This window comes from Pleurodeles waltl, chromosome 1_1 (genome assembly GCF_031143425.1).
Source record: "Pleurodeles waltl isolate 20211129_DDA chromosome 1_1, aPleWal1.hap1.20221129, whole genome shotgun sequence".
NCBI lineage: Eukaryota > Metazoa > Chordata > Amphibia > Caudata > Salamandridae > Pleurodeles > Pleurodeles waltl.
In genome coordinates, this window is record NC_090436.1 from 240,904,332 (window position 1) to 240,929,642 (window position 25,311).

The 25,311-nt window shown below is 47.5% G+C and overlaps 1 protein-coding gene across 2 annotated transcripts in view; it reads right to left on the reverse strand.

The window, feature by feature from the left end:
• The window catches only part of LOC138283476 (complement component C6-like), a 337,439-nt gene that overhangs the window by 200,121 nt on the left and 112,007 nt on the right, over positions 1-25,311 (reverse strand). For both annotated transcript variants that reach the window (XM_069221431.1, XM_069221430.1), the window contains one exon: positions 8,907-9,032. In XM_069221431.1, coding sequence (XP_069077532.1) covers positions 8,907-9,032 — 126 coding nt within the window. The remainder of the gene's footprint in view (positions 1-8,906; positions 9,033-25,311) is intronic.

Below are 25,311 nucleotides of genomic sequence, written 5' to 3' on the forward strand. Positions count from 1 at the left end.
CAACAGAACTATGCCCACAGCATTATGACCCACAAATCACTGTGGCGGACATTCAATGGCAGTAAACCATGGGCGCTACATACCGCCGCGCTCAAAATATACACACACATACAAAACAAGACTACATTGGTCAATTTGAATACCACACACCTGACACACATACACACACCACACCCACAACACTATAAAACACACACACACATTACCCACATCCCTTTATGACTAACAAAAATTGCCACTAGAGAGTGATACAGCAAGGGCACCCACACAACCAGAGCCACAGAACACCATCACCCATACACCATCCACGCACCTCACAGCACACACCCCAACATATCACCCCACACACCCTCACACACACCACTCACACTACACCCATGGCACCACAAAGACACCCCAGGTTCTCAGAGGAGGAGCTAAGGGTCATGGTGGAGGAAATCATCCAGGTAGAGCCACAGCTATTTGGATCACAGGTGCAACAGACATCCATTGCTAGGAAGATGGAGCTATGGCAGAGAATCGTGGACAGGGTCAACGCCGTGGGACAGCACCCAAGAACAAGGGATGACATCAGGAGGAGCTGGAATGACCTACGGGGGAAGGTGCGTTCCGTGGTAGCAAGACACCAGATAGCAGTACAGAGGACTGGTGGTGAACCCCCACCTCCTCCCCCACAACTAACAACATGGGAGGAGCAAGTCTTGACAATCATGCATCCCGAGGGCCTGGCAGGAGTAGCAGGAGGACTGGACTCTGCTAAGTCAAATCTCTATTACTATCACCCCCTACCTTCATGCCATCACATACCCCCACCCCACCCCCACCCACATCACACCACCACCTCACATACACCCCACCATCACACCCCACCCATCCCAATACCAAGCCCTACATGCACCACCAATGCATGTTCATCACTCACAGCCCTGCATGTGACAGAAACAGTATGTTGATGTTTAGCCCCAAAATGTGCCTATGTGTGCTGTGACGCAGATAGGTGCCATGGCCTGTCCCCCCTGAAATGACGGCCGCCTATCCTGTGTGGATGGACAGGTGGAAATGAGGTAATGCCACTGACGTTTTGTGCCGTTGGGGGAGGCGGTTGAGTACCGCCGTGCAACTCTTCATAGGTTAACATTGGGCCCTGTGGGTTTCAGTAGCCAATGGTGATGTACGCCGGCGGTGACGGTACGCACCGCCGTGGATGTGACGGCCATTTTCTATCTGTTTACTCACTTGCTACCTGACCTTCAACAGGAGAGGACCTACACTGCAACTGCTGCTGTGACCTGTGCCTTGAACGGACCATGGCTCGTGTCACTGGGGGAAAGGGCCCCTGCCTCCACCACTGTAGAGTTGGAGAGACTAGTGGACGGGGTCCTACCCCAGTACGGAATGCTATATGGGCTTCCAGAACAAAAGGTGAGTACACTGTGAGCACGATGCATGGGGCATGAATGCTTGGAGTGCTGTATGTGAGGGCCTTGTGTAAGGGGGGGGGTTGAGGGGTCCTGGGCAGCGTGCTGCATGTATGGTTGGCAATGTCTGTGCGTAAGGGGATGGGAGGGCTATGGTGGGCCATGTTTGAGTGTAACAGGCCGGACGGTATGACTGATGCCACTTTCTATGTTTATTTGTCTGCAGGTCAGAGCCCATCAGAAAAAGGGTATATGGCGTGCCATCGCCAAGGACGTGCGGACCCTGGGGGTCTATGGCAGGCAGAGTACCCATTGTCGCAAACGGTGGGAGGACCTGAGATGCTGGGCAAGGAAGACGGTGGAGGCCCAGCAGGGGAAGCCTCCCAACGAGAAAGGCGTGCCTGTCAAACCCTGACCCCCCCTGATGTTCCAGATACTGGCGGTGGCCTATCCGGAGCTGGATGGGCGCTTGAGGGCATCAAAGCAGCCACAAGGGGGTGAGTACATTTCCCAATATACTACTTGCGTGTGGTGGGGTGGTCTCTGGGTGTGTGATGTGTGTCCGTTGATGCCCCTAGGCCAGGCCCGACATTGCCGGGTAGGTTCAAGGTTGGGTAGGGGCTGATGAACTCCACCTCCAAACAAGCTAGTGGGCATCGACTACTGGGCAGGGCTCTGTGGGTCTCAGGTATGCTGCAACTGGCGTTAGGTATTACTGCCCAGGGCCTGGTGACTAGCATTGTGACTGGTAATGCATTGCCTTGTGCGAAGGGTTGTCCCCTGTGTGTCGTGTACGCCAACGGTGGTGTTGTTGCTGCCATTGACCAAGTGTATCCTTTGTCTCTTCCCCCCCTTTTGCTTTGTCATCCTGTCCTTATGTGCATTAGCATCATCTGGCGGAGGAACAGAGGCACCAGCGATGGAGGGAGATGCATCCCACAGGACCCAGGAGGCCAAATCCACCGACGGTGAGGGCACCAGTGGGACGGAGGGCAAGGGGAGCACCACGGCGGAGACAGGAGGGGACAGTTCTGAAAGTGATACCTCCTCCGATGGAAGCTCCCTAGTGGTGGCAGTAAGCTCTGTGGCCACCCCAACTACAGGTACAGCCGCCACCGCCATACCAGCACCGCCCTCCCAGCAGCCCCTCAGCGGGATTCCCATGCCCGCTCACCCAGGAGGGTGGGCATCTCCTTCGTCCCAGGCACCTGAGGCCCTGCCCCAGTTAGCCCTGCTGCCCTGAGTGAGGAGGCTATTGACCTCCTGCGATCCATCTCTGTTGGGCAGTAAACCATAGTGAATGCCATCCAGGGCCTGGCAGGGCATTTGCAACATACAAATGCATTCCTAGAGGGTATTCACTCTGGCGTGGTGGCCCAACAGAGATCATTCCAGGCTCTGGCCTCCTCCCTGATGGCAGCCATTGTTCCTGTCTCTAGCCCCCTCCCTCCAACTTCCTCTGCCCAGTCCCATGCCCCTGAACCCCAACTTATCCCAAGCACACATTCAGACCAGCATGCACCCAAGACAACACACAGGAGTGGCTCAGGCAAACACAAGCCCCACATATCATCCCACAGGCACTCACACAAACACCATCCAGATGCTGACATAACATCTACTGCCTCCACTGTGTCCCCCTCCTCCTCCTCGTCGACCTCCCTTCCAGTAGCATCTCCACTGACACCTGCATGCACCACATCCACACCCACTGCCTTTATCACCATCACAGCTATCACTACACGCCCCTCACTGGCAGTCACCGCCCCCACATCCATGCACACGTCCCCTGTGTCCTCCCCCACTGTGTCTGTGCCTCCTCCTCCCAAAGTACACAAACACAAGCACTCAGACACCCAACAGCCATCCACCTCACAACAGCATCCAGCCTATGCACCTGAACCCGCACCCAAACACAGCAGACACCTCCTACAACCACTCCCTCTTCCTCCACTCCCAAACCTTCTACCTTTTCCCGCCCCAGTGTCCCTAAGAAGCTTTTCCTCTCTGCTGTTGACCTCTTCCCTACCCCTCTCCCCCCCGTCCTTCATGTCAGGCCATGGTGGGCAGAACCCAGGCCAGCACCACAGCCACCCAGTCCACGGCCACTGTAGTTTCAGCAGCTGCTGCAGGTGTGAAAGGCTCCAAGGAGACACCCATCAGCACTGGCAATGTGCCTGCACCAGCTGCCAAGGGGAAGGGCAAGGAGACAACACCAGCTTACAAGGGGAAGGGCAAGGTGGCCCTACCAGATGGCAAGGAGGCACCACCAGACAGCAAGGGCAAGGAGGCACCACCACACGGCAAGGGCAAGGAGGCACCACCACACGGCAAGGGCAAAGGGGCTGCCCCTGTAGGCAGGAGGGACAGGAGGCCTGGTGCTCTGATAGAATCTGAGCCCACAAAACCAACCATGGTGCTTCATCCATCGGAGGCTTCAGGAAAGGCTGGAGCCTCCCCCCACCACTGGCAGCACCACCACCTGCACCACTGGCAGCACCGCCACCTGCACCACCATCAGCACCTCCACCTGCACCACCACCAGCACCACTGCCTGCAGCAGCAGCCCCAGTGGGCAGCCGTCCCAGGCTGCAGGGGACAGGCAGGAGCCTCCCCCCACCACTGGCATCCCAGACACCAGCACCAGTGGGCTGCCGTCCGAGGCTGCAGGGGACGGGCAGGAGCCTCCCCCCACCACTGGCATCCCCAACACCAGCCCTGCCACTGCCACCACTGAGCAGCCGTCACTGCCAGTGGGCAGTGTGTAGTCCTGCCTCCATGGATTGTAGTGTGTCCTGGCCCCTGCAAATCCTGTGGGTGTGACACCCAGGTGAGAGACTGTGACCTTGCACTCCCAAAGATCTGCATCAAAGGGCACAAGGCCCCCTCCAGAACCAGTGGAAGAAGGCACCCACTCACTGCATTCTTGCCAGGATGAAGCACACTTGGCACAAGGCCCCCTCCAGAACCAGTGGAAGAAGGCATCCACTCACCGCATCCTTGCCAGGATGAAGCACACTGGGCACAAGGCCCCCTCCAGAACCAGTGGAAGGCATCCACTCACCCCCTCCTTGCCAGGATGAAGCACACTGGGCACAAGGCCCCCTCCAGAACCTGTGGGCAAACCACCCACTAGAGAGACTGTGGCTTTGCACTCCCCAGGACCAGGCAGTGGGCAAACCACCCACTAGAGAGACTGTGGCTTTGCACTTCCCAGAACCAAGCAGTGGGCAAACCACTCACTATAGAGACTGTGCCTTTGCTCTCCCCAAGACCAGGCAGTGGGCAAACCACCCACTAGCGAGACTGTGGCTTTGCACTCCCCAGGGCCAAGCAGTGGGCAAACCACCCACTAGAGAGACTGTGGCTTTCCACTCCCCAGGACCAAGCAGTGGGCAAACCACCCACTAGAGAAACTATGGCCTTTTACTCCCCAGGACTAAGTAGTGGGCCTGTTGCCCCCTCCAGGACAATTTGTGTTGTACCATCTTTCAGCTGAGGTGCCCCCCCATTCCCGTCCCCCTGAGGTGCCTGTGTATTTTCGACCTAATGCCCCTGCAGTTGTTGATGCAGGAGTTGATGCAGGATGCTGATGCAGGAGTAAGATGGGGCCTTGGCCTATGTGATGAGGCCCTGTGGCCCACGGACATTATGGACTGGGCAGTGTCCCTCCATTTGTATATCTGTAAATACTGTTTTGAATTTTAGGTCGTTTTTCTGGATTTTTATCTGATTACACTCATTTTAATCACTTCCTTTTGTCCTTGCATTATTCCTAATGGGTAGGGGGTGAATATGTAATGTTACTGCATCTGTTTGTGTGTATGGTTTTGGGGGTGGGGGTGTTGCATGTGTGTGTCACTCTCTTTTTCCTCCCCCCTCCACTGTGTGCTAGGCAGCAGTATTCCTGGTGTAGGAGGAGGTAGACCACATGGGGAAGATCTGCAGTTCGGGCTCCATGGCGTCGTGGTTGTTCCCTAAGTGTCCAGAGGTGAGTCCTTTGAATTCTGTGTTCTGTTTCCGCCATGCTTTTGTTGTCGTTGGTACTGCCCCGGATAAGGTGGCAGATAGGCCTCTTGTAATACAGTGGGCGGAACCTTGTCTTCCACCTGGCTGTTGGCGGTTACTGCTGCGGTGCTTGTTGCTACCGCCGTGGCAGTTGGTGTGTTAAAGTGGCTGTCTGTGTTGGCGGTTTCCGCCGTGGTCATACTTCCATTTTTATTTCCGCCAGCTTGTTGGCAGTATTACTGCCGCTTTATCACCGACCGCCAGGGTTGTAATGAGGGCCTAAATATTTTAATGTAAAATATGTGTCAATTAATGTTAAATATTTATTTTTAACCTATCTCTGATAAAATAAAATGTTACAACACACTAACTCATCAAATTAAACATGTATTAAATAATTACTACAATATATTTAAATTTATCAATATTATTTTAAACAATAATTATTATAATTACCACCCTCACTAAACCAGTTTCTTTTCGTTTAATATTTACTAAATTAGTTTAAGTTATTTTAAATTGTTGTTTAAAAGTTTAATTTAATTGGGGTTTAAATTAATTGAGTATATTATTACATTTTAAAATAATGAAATAATTATAAATTATTTTTTGACAGAAATATATATGTTTTAAATGTTGAAATCGTTTAATTGAACATTATTTTCTATGGGGTGATATTTTGTATTTGTTCTTCTATTTTTTTCTCTGGGAGTGTGTTGCAGTACAAGTGGTTGGTAGTTATGACTGTAGTAACTTTGTGGGTGTGAGTTAGTATTAATATGTCCCTCCGCAAACCCATTGATAAATGTCCCTAAGTCCCTCCCATTTAGCAGTACGTATTCTCAATTTTCCAGCCATTCCCCTTTGCTCCTCCCTCATTTACTACTAAAAGGTACACTTGCATGTGTGGTAATTCCCGCATCCATGGCAGAGACCTCTACTCCAAAAAGATAAAGTACTTAGGGCCTCACTACGAGGCTGGCGGTTCCAGTCCCCCATCATCACGATGACAATCCAACCGTAACATTACAACCCTGGCAGATGAACACACCAGGGAACCGCTGTTCCCGACGTGGTGATGGCGGGAGGAGCTGTAACCAGTCACGGCGGCACTGAGCTCAGTGCCACCTGGATAATTACAACTCCGCTTTCCACCAACCTTTCCATGGCGAGGACATGGAAAGGCTGGTGGAAAGCCAGAAAAGGGGGCTACAGGTGGGCTCCTGTACAGGGAGCCTCATGCCCAGCACCCTCAGAATGCACACTGTCTGCTTTGTGTGCTGGAGTGCTACAATATTGGCCTTGGATCCCTTAAGGGAGCCGAGACCAATATCATAACACTGTTTCCGCCTGTCAGCCCAGCGAGAACGATTATTACAATGTTCCCCCAGGTCAGCCCGGTGGGAACATTGTAATATGCTCGGGGTAACATCACCACCATAAAGGTGGCGTCCTCCCCGCAACTTTGGCGGTCCTGTGGTGGGACCTCCAAAGTCGTAATCAGGCCCTTAGTTTAATTTGATTAACTAAGGAAATGATGTATCAGTTGCCCTAGCTAATGCTAATTACTTACTGGTAATCTTCGTTACTCCGAGTCAAGTCTTCCTCACCACATTGGGTTTCCCATCCCTCCTTTCCCTTGTTTTCTATTTTGGATTCATATGAGTTGGGGCTTGGGAAAGGAACAGGGAGTGAGGTGGGTTAAGTCTCCTTTTATGGCTATGTTGATAGATAGGGGTGGGCGTCATATTGGGGAGGGATGGGAGGGATGGGAACAGCTAGAGCACAAATTTTTGTTTGGAGGGTTCTGTGGGGGAGCTAAAGCTCACTGTGTAATAGATTTGGCGAGGAAGACTGACAAGGATGTAATGCTTATTCACTGCTAGGTGGATCACTGGAGAAGCAGCATCCTGAGAAGCTTCTATTTGCATTACTAATTATGTTTCTGTAAATAGTAACCCCATGCAGACCGTAAAAGTGTGCAAACTTATGAAACAGAGAAACCTGAGACCCCTGTATACACAAAAATCACATATAAATGGAAAAAAGCTAATTGTTTTTAAATTACTGATGCATTGGTATTTATGGACCAAGTCCAGAGCCAGATAATGCTTCAGAATGCACTGTAGATGTTCACTGAAAATAAGGCACAACACCAACATTTAGTTGTGTCTTTCCTATAAAACAAATATTTATCCTAATGCTCCAAAAGAATAACAGTGCCTAAGCCACAAAGGAAAGTGGGTGAGATATGACAACTTCAGAGAGCTCAGGTTGTCTTATGCAAAGTGTCTGTTAATTTAATCCTCTTTTCCCCGTTGAGTTATAGTACTAAACCTCGTTGAAAGAAGGATTTCTTAAGGGACTACCTACAGAACATCCTAGATCAGGAAATCTGCAGCTGCTGTCACAACCCTACCCTGCACCTGTACGTGGAGTAAGCAGGAGGGAAGATGACATTGTGGGAGGTACATGGGTGCAGCGACTGGTAACACCTAGGGCGGCAGGGAGTTCAGATCTTGAAGGACCACAGGGGACACAGTATAGTATGTGACTCAAGACCTCAGCCAGGGGCTTGCCTTGTAGAATCAACAGTCCACCTGCTGGACAGCATGTCTTTACGGGAATAACTTCCTCGATCCTGCAAAGGGCAGCTGAGGCTTTTTTTAAAATAACGTGAAGTTACAAGACACCCAAATTCATACACCCTTAGTAAAGCAGAAAATCAGGTGCCTCAGTGCAAAAACTGAGACTGGAGAGATGTGCAATTCTCCAGTTTTCTGTCAAATTCGGCGAAAGAAAGTTTCACGCATGGTGCATCTGAATGTCGCACATAGCCAAGCTGCTAATGTCGAAATGTCACAACTATACATACTGAATACTTGGCACCCATGGAAATAAGTGTTCATTTGATTGACTCTCATTCTCATGAGATCATCGAACTGTGAAGTGCTAGTACGGCCAAAAGTGAAACTAATGACCAAGCTTCTGCTTAAACAAATTCAGTGGTGGGTGAAATGGCGTGAGCGTAAGGGGAGTTTCCTGCAAGAGGTGGTGAGTGCATTACTATGTTGCTGTTAGTGATGGCCTTGGATAAGCTGGCATGAGTGGGTGCATGTTGAGACAGTGAGTGAATGCATGCTGGTGGGTTGTGGGTGACTCGTTATGAGGAGCTAGGATGAGCTGCTGTGAGTGGATACTTGGTGATACGGTTAGTGCATCAGTGTGTTGCAATGTGTGAGTAGAGGTGGTCAACAGCACACAGCCTGTGGAAACTAACATCCTTACACATATTAATGGGAATGTGTTTAATTGTGCTACTTATAGTGCAGGATAGTTACATCGCCTGCATGCTTTGTTGATTTGACAAATCAAATTAATTTCTAACAAGTATAGGTATAGCAAATAAATAAGGTTATAACTGAAAATGCAAGTCAGACGTACTGGATTTGTCAAAGCGTGTTTGTCCTTTCCCCTTACCTTCAGTGGATGTGGAGCTGTATTTTGTGACACACTTATCATGCACTGTTGTTCTTGTGAAGAAAAGCAGATACCGTTCACGTGTCTCTTTCCTGATGCACTCCTTGGACTCTTCTTCTGAGAGTCCTAAACGTTGTGAATAAGAAAAAGACTTGTAATTCAAGAAAGCTTTGGTCTGTCACACTGATGTTAGGAAAATAAAAATTAAAGTTGAAAGGGGACAAGTGGTGAGGAAATATTATAATAGGGCATGCAATTATGTTCTACAGATGTACAAAATACATTGAAGCAACACAGCGCTCTTGCTAGTAGAACAAACATAATCCAAGTAATTAAGTACAATGCCAATTTCAAAAACAAGAATGTCTCTTAAAGGCATTGCGTAGCCTCAAGCTTGGTTCGTGCTATACAATAATATATATATATATATATATGTATGTACAATAATATATATATATATATATATATTCACATACACATATATACACATTATTATGCCTGTATAAGCTGTCTTAACGATGCCCTGAGTAAAATAAAACTTAATGCCCCTGTGAATTTAAGTCCAGCACATCCTGAGCTCCACACTCCCAAGGAAGGCCCTTTTTTGTGTGTGTGGAACGCAACTCTTTATACCACCCAAAGGCAGCTAAGATTCAGATAATGGTTGTAAACTCTTCAACTCACTCAATAAGTAGCTTTTGGTAATTATGGTTTATCCTATGAGGACTATTTCTCATTGCACGGTATGATTTGAACTAACACATGGATGCATGTGCAGTGGTATTCCTTAACCAACACCGACAAGGCAACTAGAGCTAGCTACCTTTTTTTTTTACAATGAAAACCTTTGACAGGAATATTAGTACTCAACTTAACCCAGTGGTTGCTCTCTATCTCTCTCTCTCTCATTCTTTCTGTCTATTCTTCTCTTTCACATCTCCACTACTGTCTTTCTTTCTCCATTTTCTCTTACTCCGCTTCTACTCTCAGTCCGTTTCTCTCCCTTTCACGCTTCATGTTGTTCTTTATCTATGTGTCTCTTACAGCACCTCATTCTCGCTTGTGAAAAGTAGTGTTAGTTGCCAGAGATTAGCTAGTGAATTTGTTCGATATATTTTAAAAATGTTTCAAATGCTATTGTTAGCGCTGGATTTTTACTAATGAATATTCATGTATTCTGAGTGTTAAATTTGCATAGAGGTGAGTTAACGTAGAGAAATAATGTACTCATTCGAAATTGTACCTACTTGAGTGGCCGTCAATGTTCACAAAATGTACTTATTAACAACCTATTAATGTAAATTGTTGAGCTCATATTTGGATTAATGTAGTAGCATGTCATATTAACCGTTATGCATTATGTATTTGCTTTATTAATCGTAGGCCTCAATTTAGTGAGGTCTTGGGCCTAGTTGCACGGCCTCATGTCAAGCTGCATTTCTTAGAAGAATTATAAAATGGCTGCTTAGAGAATTAAATTGTGATTTTCCACTGCATCGACTGAATGTTAGTAGCTGAAATTATTTCCCATGCGAACTGCTTGCTAGAATATGCTGTACTAGCTAGGGACACATTATAACTTAGTGTGTGTAAAGGCGACCTTCCCTGGAGAAGACAATAGATGCACTGACTGGAGTATAAGCTGATACAAATTACCTGACAAGCCCAATGACGGGAACAGGAGAAGGGGAGCCAATCATCGACATGTGTACAGTGAAGTAGTAAATTCTTAGATTTAGGGTTCTACTTTCATTGGACTGAACGCAAACATACAATTCTTTGACCAATAGCAATGTAGGAAGTAGTTTTAGGAGATCTAACTTGACTGCACCAGGAGAGAGAGAGGCCATTCTCCCCATTTCTTTTTGAGAGTTCAGATATTACTCTTTCCAAACTGCAGGAAGAGACTTTGCTTTCTTGAACTTTAATGCTGAATTCCGATTCCCTGCTGACCGAACTGATGTCCAGTTAATGAAGACTGTTACCACTTGCTGAACCATACTGAGGCAAAGTATAAGAGGATGTTACTGATTGCTATGTCTAATTGCTTTTGTCCCTAGGTACCAACCGCTAATTTTAATAGAGCCATAGTTGGATGTTTTTCCAAATTTGTGTTGAAATTGTTTTGCATGAAGCCCAAACATGCTATTCTAATCTAAAAGTTAGCTAGGGTACTCACTGATGATACTCACTACAAGTAATAATAGTTGATGTCTTTTCTTTGCTGAATCTAAATGTATGCCATTTCTTTTGCGAAATTATTCTTTCTATTGATTTGTACTGTAACCTTAAAATGTGTAGTGGTCCAAGCCTTGATTAAATTGCGATTCGGGCAGCCAGTATGCTTACCATCTGATTTTGCGACTAAGTTACGTGACTTTAGCATTGTTAATATAGGTAAATAAACATTCTAACGCTTACACAAAGGTGAGGTTATTCATGGCCGAGAGGTCATGGTGTGTGGAAATTACTGACTCCTCTGATTGTTAATGCTATTGGTTGTTATCGTCATTGATTTGTATTGGTACGGGGTCTCATGGTGGGAACTATTCTAAGCACAGTCAAAAGGTTCATCAACCTATAAACGAGTTCCCTTATAAATGAATGACAATTAACCAAATAAGGTCTGACGAACTAACACTCTACATCTTTATATATCTCATGCCAAAAGAGTTTACCTCATACTAAACATGTTACTAACTGTAAAGACATGTGGTCTTCATTGAAGGACTTCAGTACAACGAACTAGAAGCGGTGTTTATCAATCTCCAGATTTAACTAATGTGTGCTCTAATGTGGCAGGCATTATTCTATAACAGCCAAATCGTTTTAAGAAGGCCACACATTCTTTATATGTTATTTAAAAAAGGTAATGTGGCTCTGTAGTTTATGTACTGATTGTACTGATTCTACCCTTGCAACTTTTCACGTTCAACCATTCAGTAATACTCCTCCGTTTAAACCAGGATTAAAGCTACAAATCACTAAATGACACCAAATGAAATTGAACAACAAATTATTCAAGGTGGTAGGAGATAAACTGGGATTGAAGTCCCTACACACCCAGTCTGATCTGTGACTTGTCTACTTATGAACTGATACTTAATTTTCTACTAAAGCATTATTATGGATGGACCTTTCTTTTTTCCTTGTCACCTTTTTAATCTTGTGCACCTTTGCTGTTTTGTCTTTTTAACTTTTTCATTGTAATGCTAATTTTACTGTTACTAGAAATACAGAATACATGAGGTTAGGAACACACAGCTAATCAGGACACCATACACATAACACACACAGGGGGTCATCGACCGCCAGGGTCGACAACCACGGAAGCACCGCCAACAGGCTGGCGGTGCTTCCTTTGCTATTCCGACCGCAGCTGTAAAGCCGCGGTCGCCCAGCCGGGTCCGGCGGTTGACCGCCGGATTTTCCCCGGCTCAGCGCCGCCATGGGGATTCCGACCCCCTTCCCGCCAGCCTGTTTCTGGCGGTTTTCACCGCCAGAAACTGGATGGCGGGAACGGGTGTCATGGAGCCCCTGGGGGCCCCTGCACTGCCCATGCCACTGGCATGGGCAGTGCAGGGGCCCCCTAACAGGGCCCCAGCAGGATTTTCACTGTCTGCTTTGCAGACAGTGAAAATCGCGACGGTTGCAACTGCACCCGTCGCACCCCTGCAACACCGCCGGCTCCATTCGGAGCCGGCTTCAATGTTGCAGGGCCTTTCCCGCTGGGCCGGCGGGCGCTCTTTTGGCGGTCGCCCGCCGGCCCAGCGGGAAAGTCGAAATGGCCCCCGCGGACTTTTGACCGCGGAGCGGTCTTTCGACGGGGGTGAAGTTTGGCAGGCGGCAACCGCCGCCCGCCAAACTCGGAATGACCCCCACAGTGATCACATGCCCCCCTATGACGGACATCTGGACATGTTACCTACTGGGCACACTATGTCCATGCAAGGTAGAGACCCACCAGCACACTTTATCAGATTGTCAGATTTATGGCCTCATGACTAGGCCCTGATTCCTTTTTCAAAGAATGTATTCAATCGTTTTATTGCACCTCAAGACAATGTTTAAAAAGACCCCCAAAATCTGTAATTTTGAGAGACGGTCATCAGACCCGACTCTGTACTGCGCTCTCCCGGCTGTTGCATTTAATTAAACAGACTGTTCCTGCTTTGCCAGATGTCTCGTCTTTAATTTATTTGAGGTAAATCCGCATTTGACCAACATTTTGGTGAGCCAGCCAGGAGAAAGGGGACCCCACCCATATGCATTCACATCTGCACAACAAAGAGAGGTGAGCAGACACTGAAATTGATTGAAAGTCCTGCTGAATCCACACGGTGGAGATTTGCCGTGAAGCCGCCATCAGTTGGTAAGAGACTACATCTGACCCTTAGTCCCAGCATTTAGGCCCTTATTACGTTCCTGGCAGATGGCAGCATTTTGGAGAAAGGTCATGCCAAGAGGCTGGTGGTACCTTTCCCCAAAATATGACATTGGCGGTTTGGCTCAAGCCAAACCACCAATGTACCAATCTTACTGCCACGAAAACCATGGCGGTAGTCACTATCAGTGCCAGGGAATTCCTTCCCTGACACTGATAGGGGTCTCCCCTGTCCCCTTTTCCCTCCACAAAGTCCAACCCCTCCCTCAGCCTCCCCCTCCTGACCCCTCCACGACGTACACGCACATTCACGCACCAACATACACATTCATACCCACATTCACCCACGCATGCATACATTCATTCACACACACATCCACACACACACACCGACATACATACAAGCACCCACGCATTCAGACAACACAACATACACACCCACTCACACCCATTCATGCACACACGCCCCACACCTGCATGCATGCACACAATCACATACACACACTCCCCCACACACACACAAAACACCCCCCACCCCTGTCGGCGCACCTGAATTACCTACTTGCAGGGGGCCCTCCGGCAGGAGAGGGGATGAGGTGGTGCTTCCAGCAGCAGAGTCCGCCAGCAGAACACGCCAGGCTGTTTCATGGATCATGATACGGTCTGCGGCGGTCTACTGGCGTGGCGCTGGCCATCCACCGCCATTACCGTAGCCGGAATTCAGCAAGGCTTCTGTCGGAATTCCGGCTATGGTCATAATATGGCAGACGGTAGGTAGCCGCGGCGATGGTGTTTTGGTGGCCCTGGCCGCGTCGGTCATTACCACCAATGTATTAATGAGGGCCTTAGTGTATGGCGAACTAGGGCTCCGCTTGGACCACTGGATGAGACACAGATGGTACGCATGACCCTGGGTGTGATATAGGATCCTGCTTGGACTGCTGGGCAAGACACAGATGGTACGCTTGACCCCTGAATGTGACATAGGGACGAGGCCTCAATGCCTGGACCTCTGGGAGCGACACAGATGGAATGCATAGGCTCTGGTTGCGATATAGAGCCAACACCTCAATCTTATTTTTTAGTCTAAAGGGGTTTCTCAGCACTATCAGTCACTTAAAAACTGGTGGTGTCTGAAAGAAGTGAGAGGTGTTATTCGCTTGGACTGCTGGGCGTGACACAGATGGTACGCTAAGCCCATGTGTGTTAAACAGGGTGCAATTTGGACGTTAGGGAAAATTTGGACCTTGGAGATCGGGTAAAGCTTGTGCTTGGCCAAGGAGGGCCGGTAGTATTTGAGTTGGTCCTTCTTCTCTGCATAAAATGTTGCTATCTTTGTCCTCCAGCCAGTCTTGACAGACTATCAGGCTCACTAGGTCCTGTGTATCGCGCAGAGCCTCCCCATGGCATCAGGCAGCATGATCTATAAACGGTCGAAAGGTTTCTTTGGACAAAGTCCTAATTTTTTTATCTGCTATTTTTTCTTCTTTTTTCTATTCATTTCCTTTGTGGTTTTCTCTTTTCTCTCCTCATTTCCATTGTGGTTTTCAATTGATGTATTTTTTGGTGCTGATGAACTGTTGCAACTGTATTTCATATTAAAATGCTATGTCTTGTTAAGTTTTTTTAGGGGCATATAAGGAAGTCACTATCTTTCTCTCACAAAGATTTATTCCATGCCCACTAATCCACTGCTAAAACAGTTTACAATGTTTAAGTTAACCACTGCATATTCTTACAGGTTGTGATTCTTCATATGCGTTACTTTATGTATCGTGAAAGTCTATTTGACGCAACTATGTCTAAAGTTGAGCTCATAGCTAGTAGTTATTGCCGGCATAATCCCATGTACATATTTCTCCACGAGTAGAATAGGATTTAGGACCATCTAAAATTCAAAGAAGGCAGAACTGTACCAGTCCCGTAAAAATGTTTCCACCTCATCATGGAGTCACCGTTAAGCCACATGCAAACTAGGTTCCCCACGCAAGCTAAAAAGCTAGAAAAATACTGCCATGAATGGCACACATACTAAGCTCACTCATTCCCCTGGCTGGAGGGGGGAACCTTCGACACCAACACAAATAAACACACAAGGACACACATTCAGACACAATTTGGAGGGTGGAAAGAGGGTAAAAGGGAAGCAGTGATAGAGCAATTGGCCAACTTTGAGGTGGCTCCGACCTGCAATCACCCAGAATCCACAAGAAAGGATTCCACACCTCCGCCACGATACATAAGTATGGAGGTGCCTGCCATCCCAGCCTTTCCTGCCCTAGGTTACACCAATCCACCAGTTATGGGCCCAGAGGGCCCCCCCGGTCAGCTATTCAGGGCTGCCCCCAAGCTCGATCCCCCAACTGCCACGCTCCATCGTTCAAACCCTAGCAGTGCAGGGGTAGTGACAGTAATGGACATGAATGATGACCCCACTATTGGTAGTGAGGACGAGGGCTCCAGTCCTTCGACATTCGACAGCGAGGGGGCCATTGCAGGGCTGGTCCCACTACCAACAGGAGAGGTAGGGAGCCCATTCCCATCACCACCAAAATGCCTTGCGAGACGCATACACTACTGCCTGCCCTAGGCTGTCCTGAAGAGTACCCGATGGTCACAATATTGGTAAACAACACACCATACAACTTTCTGGTAGACGCAGAGGTGCAAGGTCATGCCTACGAGCAGGTACAGTCCGCTTACCAAGGGGTCTTGGAAACGGTGACAGGGGTCCCCTGCACGGAACCCCTTGAGCTGGAGATAGGGGGAGCAGGATGAGGGAACAGTTGTTGTATTCTCCCTCATCCCTGACTAACATATTATGACAGGACCTAATATCCAAGCTAAAAATGTCTATCCCTTTTGCAGAGAACTGGATTATAACCTGCTTCTCAACTGGATCCCCCTTTCTTGAGCACCAACCAGCGAAACACCCTCACATCACATGGATGCCAGTCAGGATGGTTTGAGCCAATCGAATCTCCTTGGAGGGAATCATCCTGTTATATACAGAGAGCTTCTTCGCATTATACGAATTGGCTCAGTGATGGGCATGTCGAGCACACCACCTCCTAGTAGGGACTGTCAACAGGATAACCAACAAGGTACGCAAGGAGCATGAGATACAAGGCCACAGCATGCACATGCCTAGTGAGTCCACCGAGGCTTGGAGGGCAGTCGGGTCAGGGCACAAATGGACAATGTTGGGAGCACACAGACCGCCAGCACCCCCAGGGCTACCAAGTCCAGCCTCTGTCGCCACTCTGGCACCTCCACAAGTGAGGAAGTGGCACAGATGAGGTTGCCAAGACTATGTGGTGCATTCCCTGCACCCGAAGCCCCCTACCAGCTGCCGAATATGGTATCCAAACAAGTAACTGTTGTATGGGATTCGCATCGCATGGCAAGCGGAAAAACACCCCATGGGAATGTCCCTGCCGACTACATGGGAAGTGTCCTGAGGTAGGGTAGGCCACCACCCATGCTCCACATGCACTGGCCTGCTCGGAGAGGTCAAAAGAAGGAGCAAATCCAGAGAGATGCTGTCCAAAATAAATTGAAAAAGAATGTCCTATAGGGGGCCTTGTTGGCTCCAAGCATGCAAAAGGCACCAGTCTTGAAGAGATGTCTGCTTCAGCACCCCAAAGGGTTTCCACCCAGTCCTAACGACAAAAGTCAGGGAAATCCCCATCAGCAAAACCAAGCCCAGGTCAACCAAAATGCATCTTTCATTCAGCAGACAAGGAACCCATCACAGCAGGGGCCAGAGCCACGGCAGGGAGGGGTTACTACCTGGTAAGGCAATACCTTTGCACAATCAAAGCACACAAATACGCAGCAAGTCAAACTCCCAATGAGTTTACATTCACCCCATAACCACTCCAAAACTAATTTCAACAATAAAAATCAGTGACACAACATTAGGAGAGAACTCATGCCTTTACTTGTGTTCAGGAACAACTCAGGCCTGCTCTGCATTTTGTCGATCACCAATCCGCACTAGAATCCACCATTCGGGTGCTTGTAGGGGCATAGGGCCCAATCTTTTGCTGGTCTCCCAGGGTGTGGTTAGCTGGCCATGACCCAGGAGAAAGGCAGTCTGACGAGAGTGGCAGAGTGCCCCCGACCAGAGCATAAAAGCCAGGACCCAGATCCCCACATCCAAGTCCAATTAGAATGGCCTCCAAGTCAAAAGGACCCCATTTGTCAACACCTGGCCTCCAGCTAATGGAGGCCCCCATTCAATTAGAAAATTATGTAATGTTCCAGTCTTGGGAGCCAGGTTTCCCGCTCACTTGGGATGATAATGTCAACGAAATTCCAAAGTTTACACACAAGTTTGACAAATTCCATAGTACAGACGCAAAGTCAGTAGAGAAATTAAATCAGCGTCCCAGCTCATTATCCATATTGGGCAAAACTTGACGAGTTTTGGTCAGGCAGCTGACTCCCATCGTAGCCAACGCTCAGCCTCATCCTCTCCCCAAAAGGCTTCCTGAACCGAATGTTAGTATTCCACATGCGCTACACAGTGCGCAATTACACAACACATGGTATCAGCACATGACTGCCGTGGGCGCCCAGACATCAGCCAGACCGTGCTACATCTGTTCGCTGATACAGCATGGCATAGATGCAGATAGGCTTCATCTATCCATGGAGGTAGCCCCCGAGAGAGTAAAATGTCTAATTCACCTGACCTTTGTAGAATCAGGGCCAAGATACAACCCAGTAGTGTAGATCCTCACAGAGTAAAAGTAAACATCACTCAATAGGAGACCAATCCCACCACACTGCATCTTTACACTGACTGAGCTAGACAGGATGCGCGGGGCACTTTAGGGGAGGACACTGTCTGGCCCGAGACTTTCCAGAAAAGAGGTTCTTGAAAGTAGGGAAACCTCCGCACCAGTGCACAAACACATCAGCTTCCACCTCTGTCTGTGGTCCCAGGGTGGCCCTCCATGTCTGGGGCAGCCTTCTTTAATAAAATTTGAACCTCAGACATGAAGTTCCTGTGTAGGACCCTCTACCTCAATGATACAAGGGGAAATGAGTCTCATAGAGAGGTTAAATGCCAGCATAGTAACCACATGCCAAGAAATCTGGATACTAAAATAGGTACACAGGGTTGGAAGGGAAGAGGAAAGCCCTATTTGTATGGAAACGTACACTGTATTCATTATGTGTGAGTGGCAAAGGGACGATGCCTCTCAGCACAAGTGAAAATTGTGGAGCAATACTACTAGTGGCAGTCTGGGGAATTCCCTTACGCTCAGCTCATCCTCGGATGGCAGGGCCTCTACTTCCTTGTGACTGTGCACACCCTGATCCTGTTAATTCCTGGAAAAGACCTGTCCGAGTTGTTCCAACATCCGCTACACAAGAAAACAACTCTGTTGGGTCAGGCTCAAAAGAAAACAACTGCTGATTATTTTGGTTGAGCTCAGTACAATGACATTCCAGAAGAATTCAGACTATTTGTTAGAAATTGGATCTTTGGTTGGCAGTCAGGTTACCCTCGTCCAACCAAGGACCCTCACTCTAGTCAGGGTAAAGGAGAATCACCCCCAGCTAACCCTGCTCACCCCCTTGGTAGCTTGGCATGAGCAGACAGGCTTAACTTGAGAGTTCTAGGTGTAAAGTATTTGTACCAACACACCCAGTAACTTAATTAAAACACTACAAACTGACACAACACAGGTTTAGAAAAATAGAAAATATTTATCTAAATAAAACCAGAGCAAAATTACAAAAATCCAACATACACAAGTCAAGTTATTAATTTTAAAAGCAAAAGAGTCTTAAATCCTTTTGTAAATAGGTAAAACACTTTTAGCGCTGAATAGTACCTGGGTAGTGTCAAAATAACACGCACGGGCGACGGTGTGCCGAAAAAGATAAGCGGTGCGCCGATTTCTCACCCACAAGCGAGATTGTGCGCCATTTTTCCTTCTCCGGTCGGGTCAGGGTGTGTCGGTTTTCATCTCCACAGGAGAGCGATGTGTGGATCCGGGCAGCACTTGGGTCCGGACAGGCATTGCATCGTTTTTACGGACCCAACAAGGTTTGCGTCGAAAATCATGCCACGCGGTGATAGCAAAACTGCGCTGTGCGGGTCGCGACGTTACCGGCCACTGTTAGTGATGCGGCGTGTCGTTTCTCCAGCCGCGAGCGTCGATCTCCAAGTCGCGATCCAAGCGATGTGTCGATTTCAGCCACGGAGCCGGTGGCGCGTCGTTTCTTCAGCCGCGTCTCGGAGGTTGCGACGGAAATTTCCCCGCAAGGCGGTCTGTGCGTGAACTTTCAATCTTGGTCTGCCACCTTCACCTATCAAGGCCCCAGGAACTGGACAGGGCACCACTTGGCAGGGCAGGAGTCTCAGCAGACAGTCCAGGTGCTGGCAGGGGAAGTTTTTGATGGCCCTGAGACTTCAACAACAGGAGGCAAGCTCAGGACAAGCCTTTGGAGATTTCTTCACAAGCGGGAATGCACAACAAAGTCCAGTCTTTGTCCCTTTTCACCAGGCAGAAGCAGTAACTGCAGGATAGCTCCACAAAGCACAGTCACAGGCAGGGCAGCACTTCTCCTCAGCTCTTCTCCAGGCAGAGGTTCCTCTCGATGTCCAGAAGTAATCTGAAGTCTGTGGTTTTGGATGTCCTTCTTATACCCATTTTGGCCTTTGAAGAAGGCTTACTTCAAAGGAAAGTCTCTCTTGTTTGTGAAATCATGCCTTCCCCAGACCAGGCCCCAGACACTCATCAGGGGGTTGGAGACTGCATTGTGTGAGGGTAGGCGCAGACCTTTCAGGTGTAAGTGACCACTCCTCCCCTCCCTCCTAGCACAGATGGCTCATCAGGATATGCAGGCTACACCCCAGCTCCCTTTGTGTCACTGCCTAGAGAGAGGTGCAAACAGCCCAACTGTCAAACTGGCCCAGACAGGGAATCCATAAACAGGCAGAGTCACAGAATGGTTTAAGCAAGAAAATGCTCACTTTGTAAAGGTGGCATTTTCAAATACACAATCTTAAAATCAACTGTGAGCTCAGAGACCCCAAACTCCACATGTCTATCCGCTCCCAAAGGGAATCTACGCTTTAATCATATTTAAAGGCAGCCCCCATGTTAACCTATGAGAGGGACAGGCCTTGCAACAGTGAAAAATGAATTTGGCAGTATTTCACTATTAGGACATATAAAACACATTAGTATATGTCCTACCTTAAACATACACTGCACCCTGGCCATGGGGCTACCTGGGGCCTACCTTAGGGGTGTCTTACATGTAAGAAAAGGGAAGGTTTAGGCCGGCAAGTAGGTACACTTGCCAAGTCTAATTGGCAGTTTAAAACTGCACACACAGACACTGCAGTGGCAGGTCTGAGACATGATTACTGAGCTACTAATGTGGGTGGCATAACCAGTGCTGCAGGCCCACTAGTAGCATTCGATTTACAGGCCCTGGGCACCTCTAGTGCACTGTACTAGGGACTTACCAGTAAATCAAATATGCCAATCAGGATAAACCAATTACATGCACATTTTGTATAGGAGCACTTGTAACTTTAGCACTGGATAGCAGTGGTAAAGTGCCCAGAGTAACAAAAACAGCAAAAACAGAGTCCGGCATACATCAACAACCTGGGAAACAGAGGCAAAAGGTTAGGGGAGACTACGCCAAGGATGCCAAGTCTAAAACTATTCACTTACACTCAAGTAAATGTGGGAGGGCCCATACCCTTCTTCAGACTACAGACAAAAGCAAAAGCCCGCTGGTTGCAGATAACCAGGTGGGAAATACTTAAGATGACTACCAGTACTGAGCTCGAGCTAAACTCGGTCAAGGAAGAACTAAGAGCCATCTGCCTCATGGTGATGAAGCATCAGTATGTTTTGGGCTTCATGACCGTGATGGAGGGTGGAGTGTGCACCAGATCGATGTGTCCTGTTTCACATTTTTTCCTCATAATGACCTGGACAATGAGACACTGACTTTTGCCATTCAAGCACTGCATTGTATACAAGCTGACATGAAGAAGGAGGAAGTTGCCCCTGAGCAAGACTGGTCATTTGATTGGTTTTCCTGGCTCACTCGGTGGGTGGTCAGACTGTGCATGCCATTGCTGCCCAAATATATTTTTGTGTTGTTTCCTAAAAAGGGGGTTTCCTGCTGTAAAAATGCTGTCCGCAAATTAGGTAGAGTTCAAGTAGGTAGAGAAATGGTAGTAGGCACAACAGAAACACGTCAAACCTTGAATAATGTGACTCTCAGGAAAAATGGGGTGGATAAAGTAGTTGAAAATTTCAACTAGATGTGTGAGTGTTGATATACATAAAAACAACGTCAATGTCTGCCATGATATGTGCCAGCATAACAATGAACTCGCTTTGCTATTGTCAATTCCACCCAAAATGACCTCCCAGTCAACCCTGAGCCAGATGTACGTGGTCAAGCAGGCCCTGCAACCCAGGCCTGTAGCAACCGATTGTCAGCTCACAGGTGGGGAAAACAAACATACAAAACAGGAAAGACCTGGATCGAATCCCCAGATAGATAGCAACACCACAGAGGTTCTAGGAAATTGGCCCCCAAAAAACACACATTTGGCCAGAGGGGTACGCGTTCCCAAAACACCATAAAGTTAGATGCCACTGGTGGTTAGGAACATACAGCCATTAGGGACACAGCACACACACCACATGCAATGATCATGCACTACCCATGCCGGACATGTGGACATGATATCTACTGACCCACACTATGTCCATGCAAGGTTGAGACCCCCCTGCACTCTTTATCAGGTATTCAGATTTATGGCCTCGTGACTAGGCCCAGATCCCTTTTTCAAAGGAACGCATTCAATCATTTTATTGCACCTCAAGACAATGGATAAAAACTCTGTAACTGTGAGAGACTGCGCTCTCCTGACTGTTGCGCTTAATTTTTAACAGACTCTTCCTGCTTTTCAGGATGCCTCTTGTCTTTCATTTATTTAAGGTAAATCTGTATTTGATTAACAGGAGCATGTGACCATAAGGACACAAGGCACTCCACTCAAGTGGCAGGGATCTTACTAATGGAATTATAGACACATGGGTAAAACGGGAATGACAAACAGCAGCCCATTGCTACATCAAACAGTACTTCATTTAATTTGATTTTGACCTTTTAAATAAATCTAATCAGATGGCTAAGTCCAATTGATAAAGCAAAGTCATTGTAAGAGATTGGACCAAGACAAACTCATCACCCAGGCCTGGAAGCCTCACTCTAATCAATTCAATGACAAATAGTCACGACTTTTAGAAAGAATGGAAGGCAGTTAGGATCAACAGATCCTGTGAAACTGATGAAAGTGAACTTGAATACAAATGATAAAAACACTAGCAGGGAAAGAAGCTTCAAGAAAAGTGTTATGGTGAATTGAAATTACTGTAGTTTGAAATGATTTGCAAATATAAGGATTTGGAAGTAAAAAAACACATATTCATGCAATATAAAAGAAGAAACTAAGGACCTGATTTAGATCTTTGTGGAGGGGAATACTCCGTCACAAACATGGCGGATAGCCCGTCTGCCGTATTACGCTCACATCATGTCCTGTGGGGATCGTAACATGGAAAACTGGATATCCTTCATGTTTGAGGCAGAGTATTCCATCCGCAGACATCTAAATCAGTCCCTAACTCTCCTCAAAGTGAGTTACACAAAAATCTGAATAAGTAAAAAATTCCCAAGTTCATATGATACATCATAAACCATTGAGAATTTTTGCGATTTTGTGATGAGATTGTTATATTCTTTTAACACAAAAGTCTTCACATCTGTCTTGAAATTCAGGACAAATACTTAAATATCTATGAGAAGAAATGTCTAAAGTTGACACAAGAGAAACAAAACTGGAGAACATGTTTTTGGAATCTGTATGTCCATCAGAAGAACACTGTTGAAAATACTTAGAGCCTGGCATATGGGGCTCTTGTTTGAAGTACAAATAAATGAGACATTGGTGATGCCACTGCTTAAAACCTCTAGGCCATTGTTCAGTAGTTTATCCAGAATCTTCCAGTGTATTATCTACTGCAGCGGTTCTTAACTTGTGGTCCGGGGACACCAGGGGTCCACAACACTTGCTAAGGGGATCCATGACTGCTTCGAAAATTAATATTATTAATAGATGAATAAAGTGTATATATATAAAGAAGCAAAATGTAAAATAGAAAATGTTAAAACATTAAGTAAATGCAAAGGAACTTGCAATTGAAGGCAAAAATCAAGTTGGCATCCTCAGATTGCTTGATGGGAGCAGTGCAAATGTATCGAAGAGAATATACTATGCACAATCGGTGGCCTCAGTTGAATTTTGAAAATCCCCAACTTTCACATTGAAATGAAAATGTTGTTTCTTTATATTGGTTTGTGACTTAAATACGAAATGTCTTCATTTGTGTATCTGAGTATTTGTTTGATGAAGGCTTGTTTCTGTATTTTTGTGTATAGTCAAATCATCCAAATTACTTAACCCCTTCCGTGCATTGGACAGCAGGGAGCTGTCCGACGACATGGTAGGCATGTGCACAGGATGGCTACCAGCCACCCTGGTACCCAACCATGGGGGAAGCGCTGGTGCTCCCCTGTGGGTTGTCCATATAAACCACTCCACCAGGGATGGCAGCAGAAGTGTTTCCGCTGCCTCTCCCGAAACCCCTTAGTGATCTGATGAAGTCAGTGTGCACAGCATACCAACGTCATCAAAACCCGCTGGGACTACGCTGGAAGCGATTTGCTTCCAGCTCGGGGAAGAAAAAGGTAAGTCTTTTCCTCCAGGGAGGTTTTGGGGCTGCCAAAGAGGCAACATGGGGGGAAGGAAAGGGGTTTTTCTTTCTCCTGATATCTCAATGGAGTGTATTCCTGCTGCACGATCGCACATGAGTCTGTGATCATGCAGCAGGAATGCCCACTAGACAGCAAGGATTTGTTTTCAGTGTTTTTTGTGTTTGGGGAGGGACCCTTGGGCAAAGGTTGGTCCCCTTTTGAGGGGCAGTGGTTTGGCATTTTCTGCCTCTTTTGGGGGGGCCCATCGGCCATATGTTTTAGGCCCATCTGCCCCCTAGGGAGCAGAAGCTACTAGACACCAGGGATTTGTTTGTGTTGCAATATTTGTTGCTGATTTTTGTTTTTGGGGAGCGGCCACTTGGAGAATGGTCACTCTCCTTTATGGATCAAATCTGTTTATTGTTTTGAAAGTGTAAACATACAAAATACAGCTCATCACGAGACGTCAGGTGAAATGCATCACCACAGTAGCAATTCCAAAACTAGAGACAGAAGTCCCTCTAATAAATCCCAAGGCCGTGTCCAAAGGGACCTCCCAGCCAGCCCTCTCCTTGCAAATCCGTGAGCCGGCTAGCAACGCCCAATAGTCTTTCAAGCTGCGAGTCCCGCAAATGAGAACCACACAAACCTGTAAATGAAAAACACATCAACAATGCCTCCCCTCAAAAGATCATGTCATCCTCCTGTCTCTCCACTCCTCTACCCCACCCCCCGTCCAAGCCCAGCCCCCGGCAGCCACTCTCCCCACAGCACTCTGACCAAAAATCAAATCAGCCTCAAAACTCTCAGATAAGTTGGGCATATTAACTCAAATTCTGCATACAGGATCTGAAGGAATGGCTTCCACAACACCCTCAGATCACCCACTTGCTCCTGGGAGGCCAAGGTGAGTTTCTCAATGGCAAGGATAAACCACAGCTTCTGGAGCCATGAGAGATGCGTCAGAACCCTATCTGTACCCCAGAGAGCTAAAATCAGCTGCAGCGCTGCGTTAAGTGCCAGGGCCATCTGCCTCCCTTTTAGAGATCTCAAAGGAAAGGTAAGAGGCTTGGGCAGCCCCAACAAGATATACATTGGGAATCTAGGGATCTTAGTTTGGAACGCTGTATCAATATCGTCTATAATGCTTTCCCAGTAACGATGTAGCATGGGGCAATGCAAGTGTGCCTGTGGCTCCACACC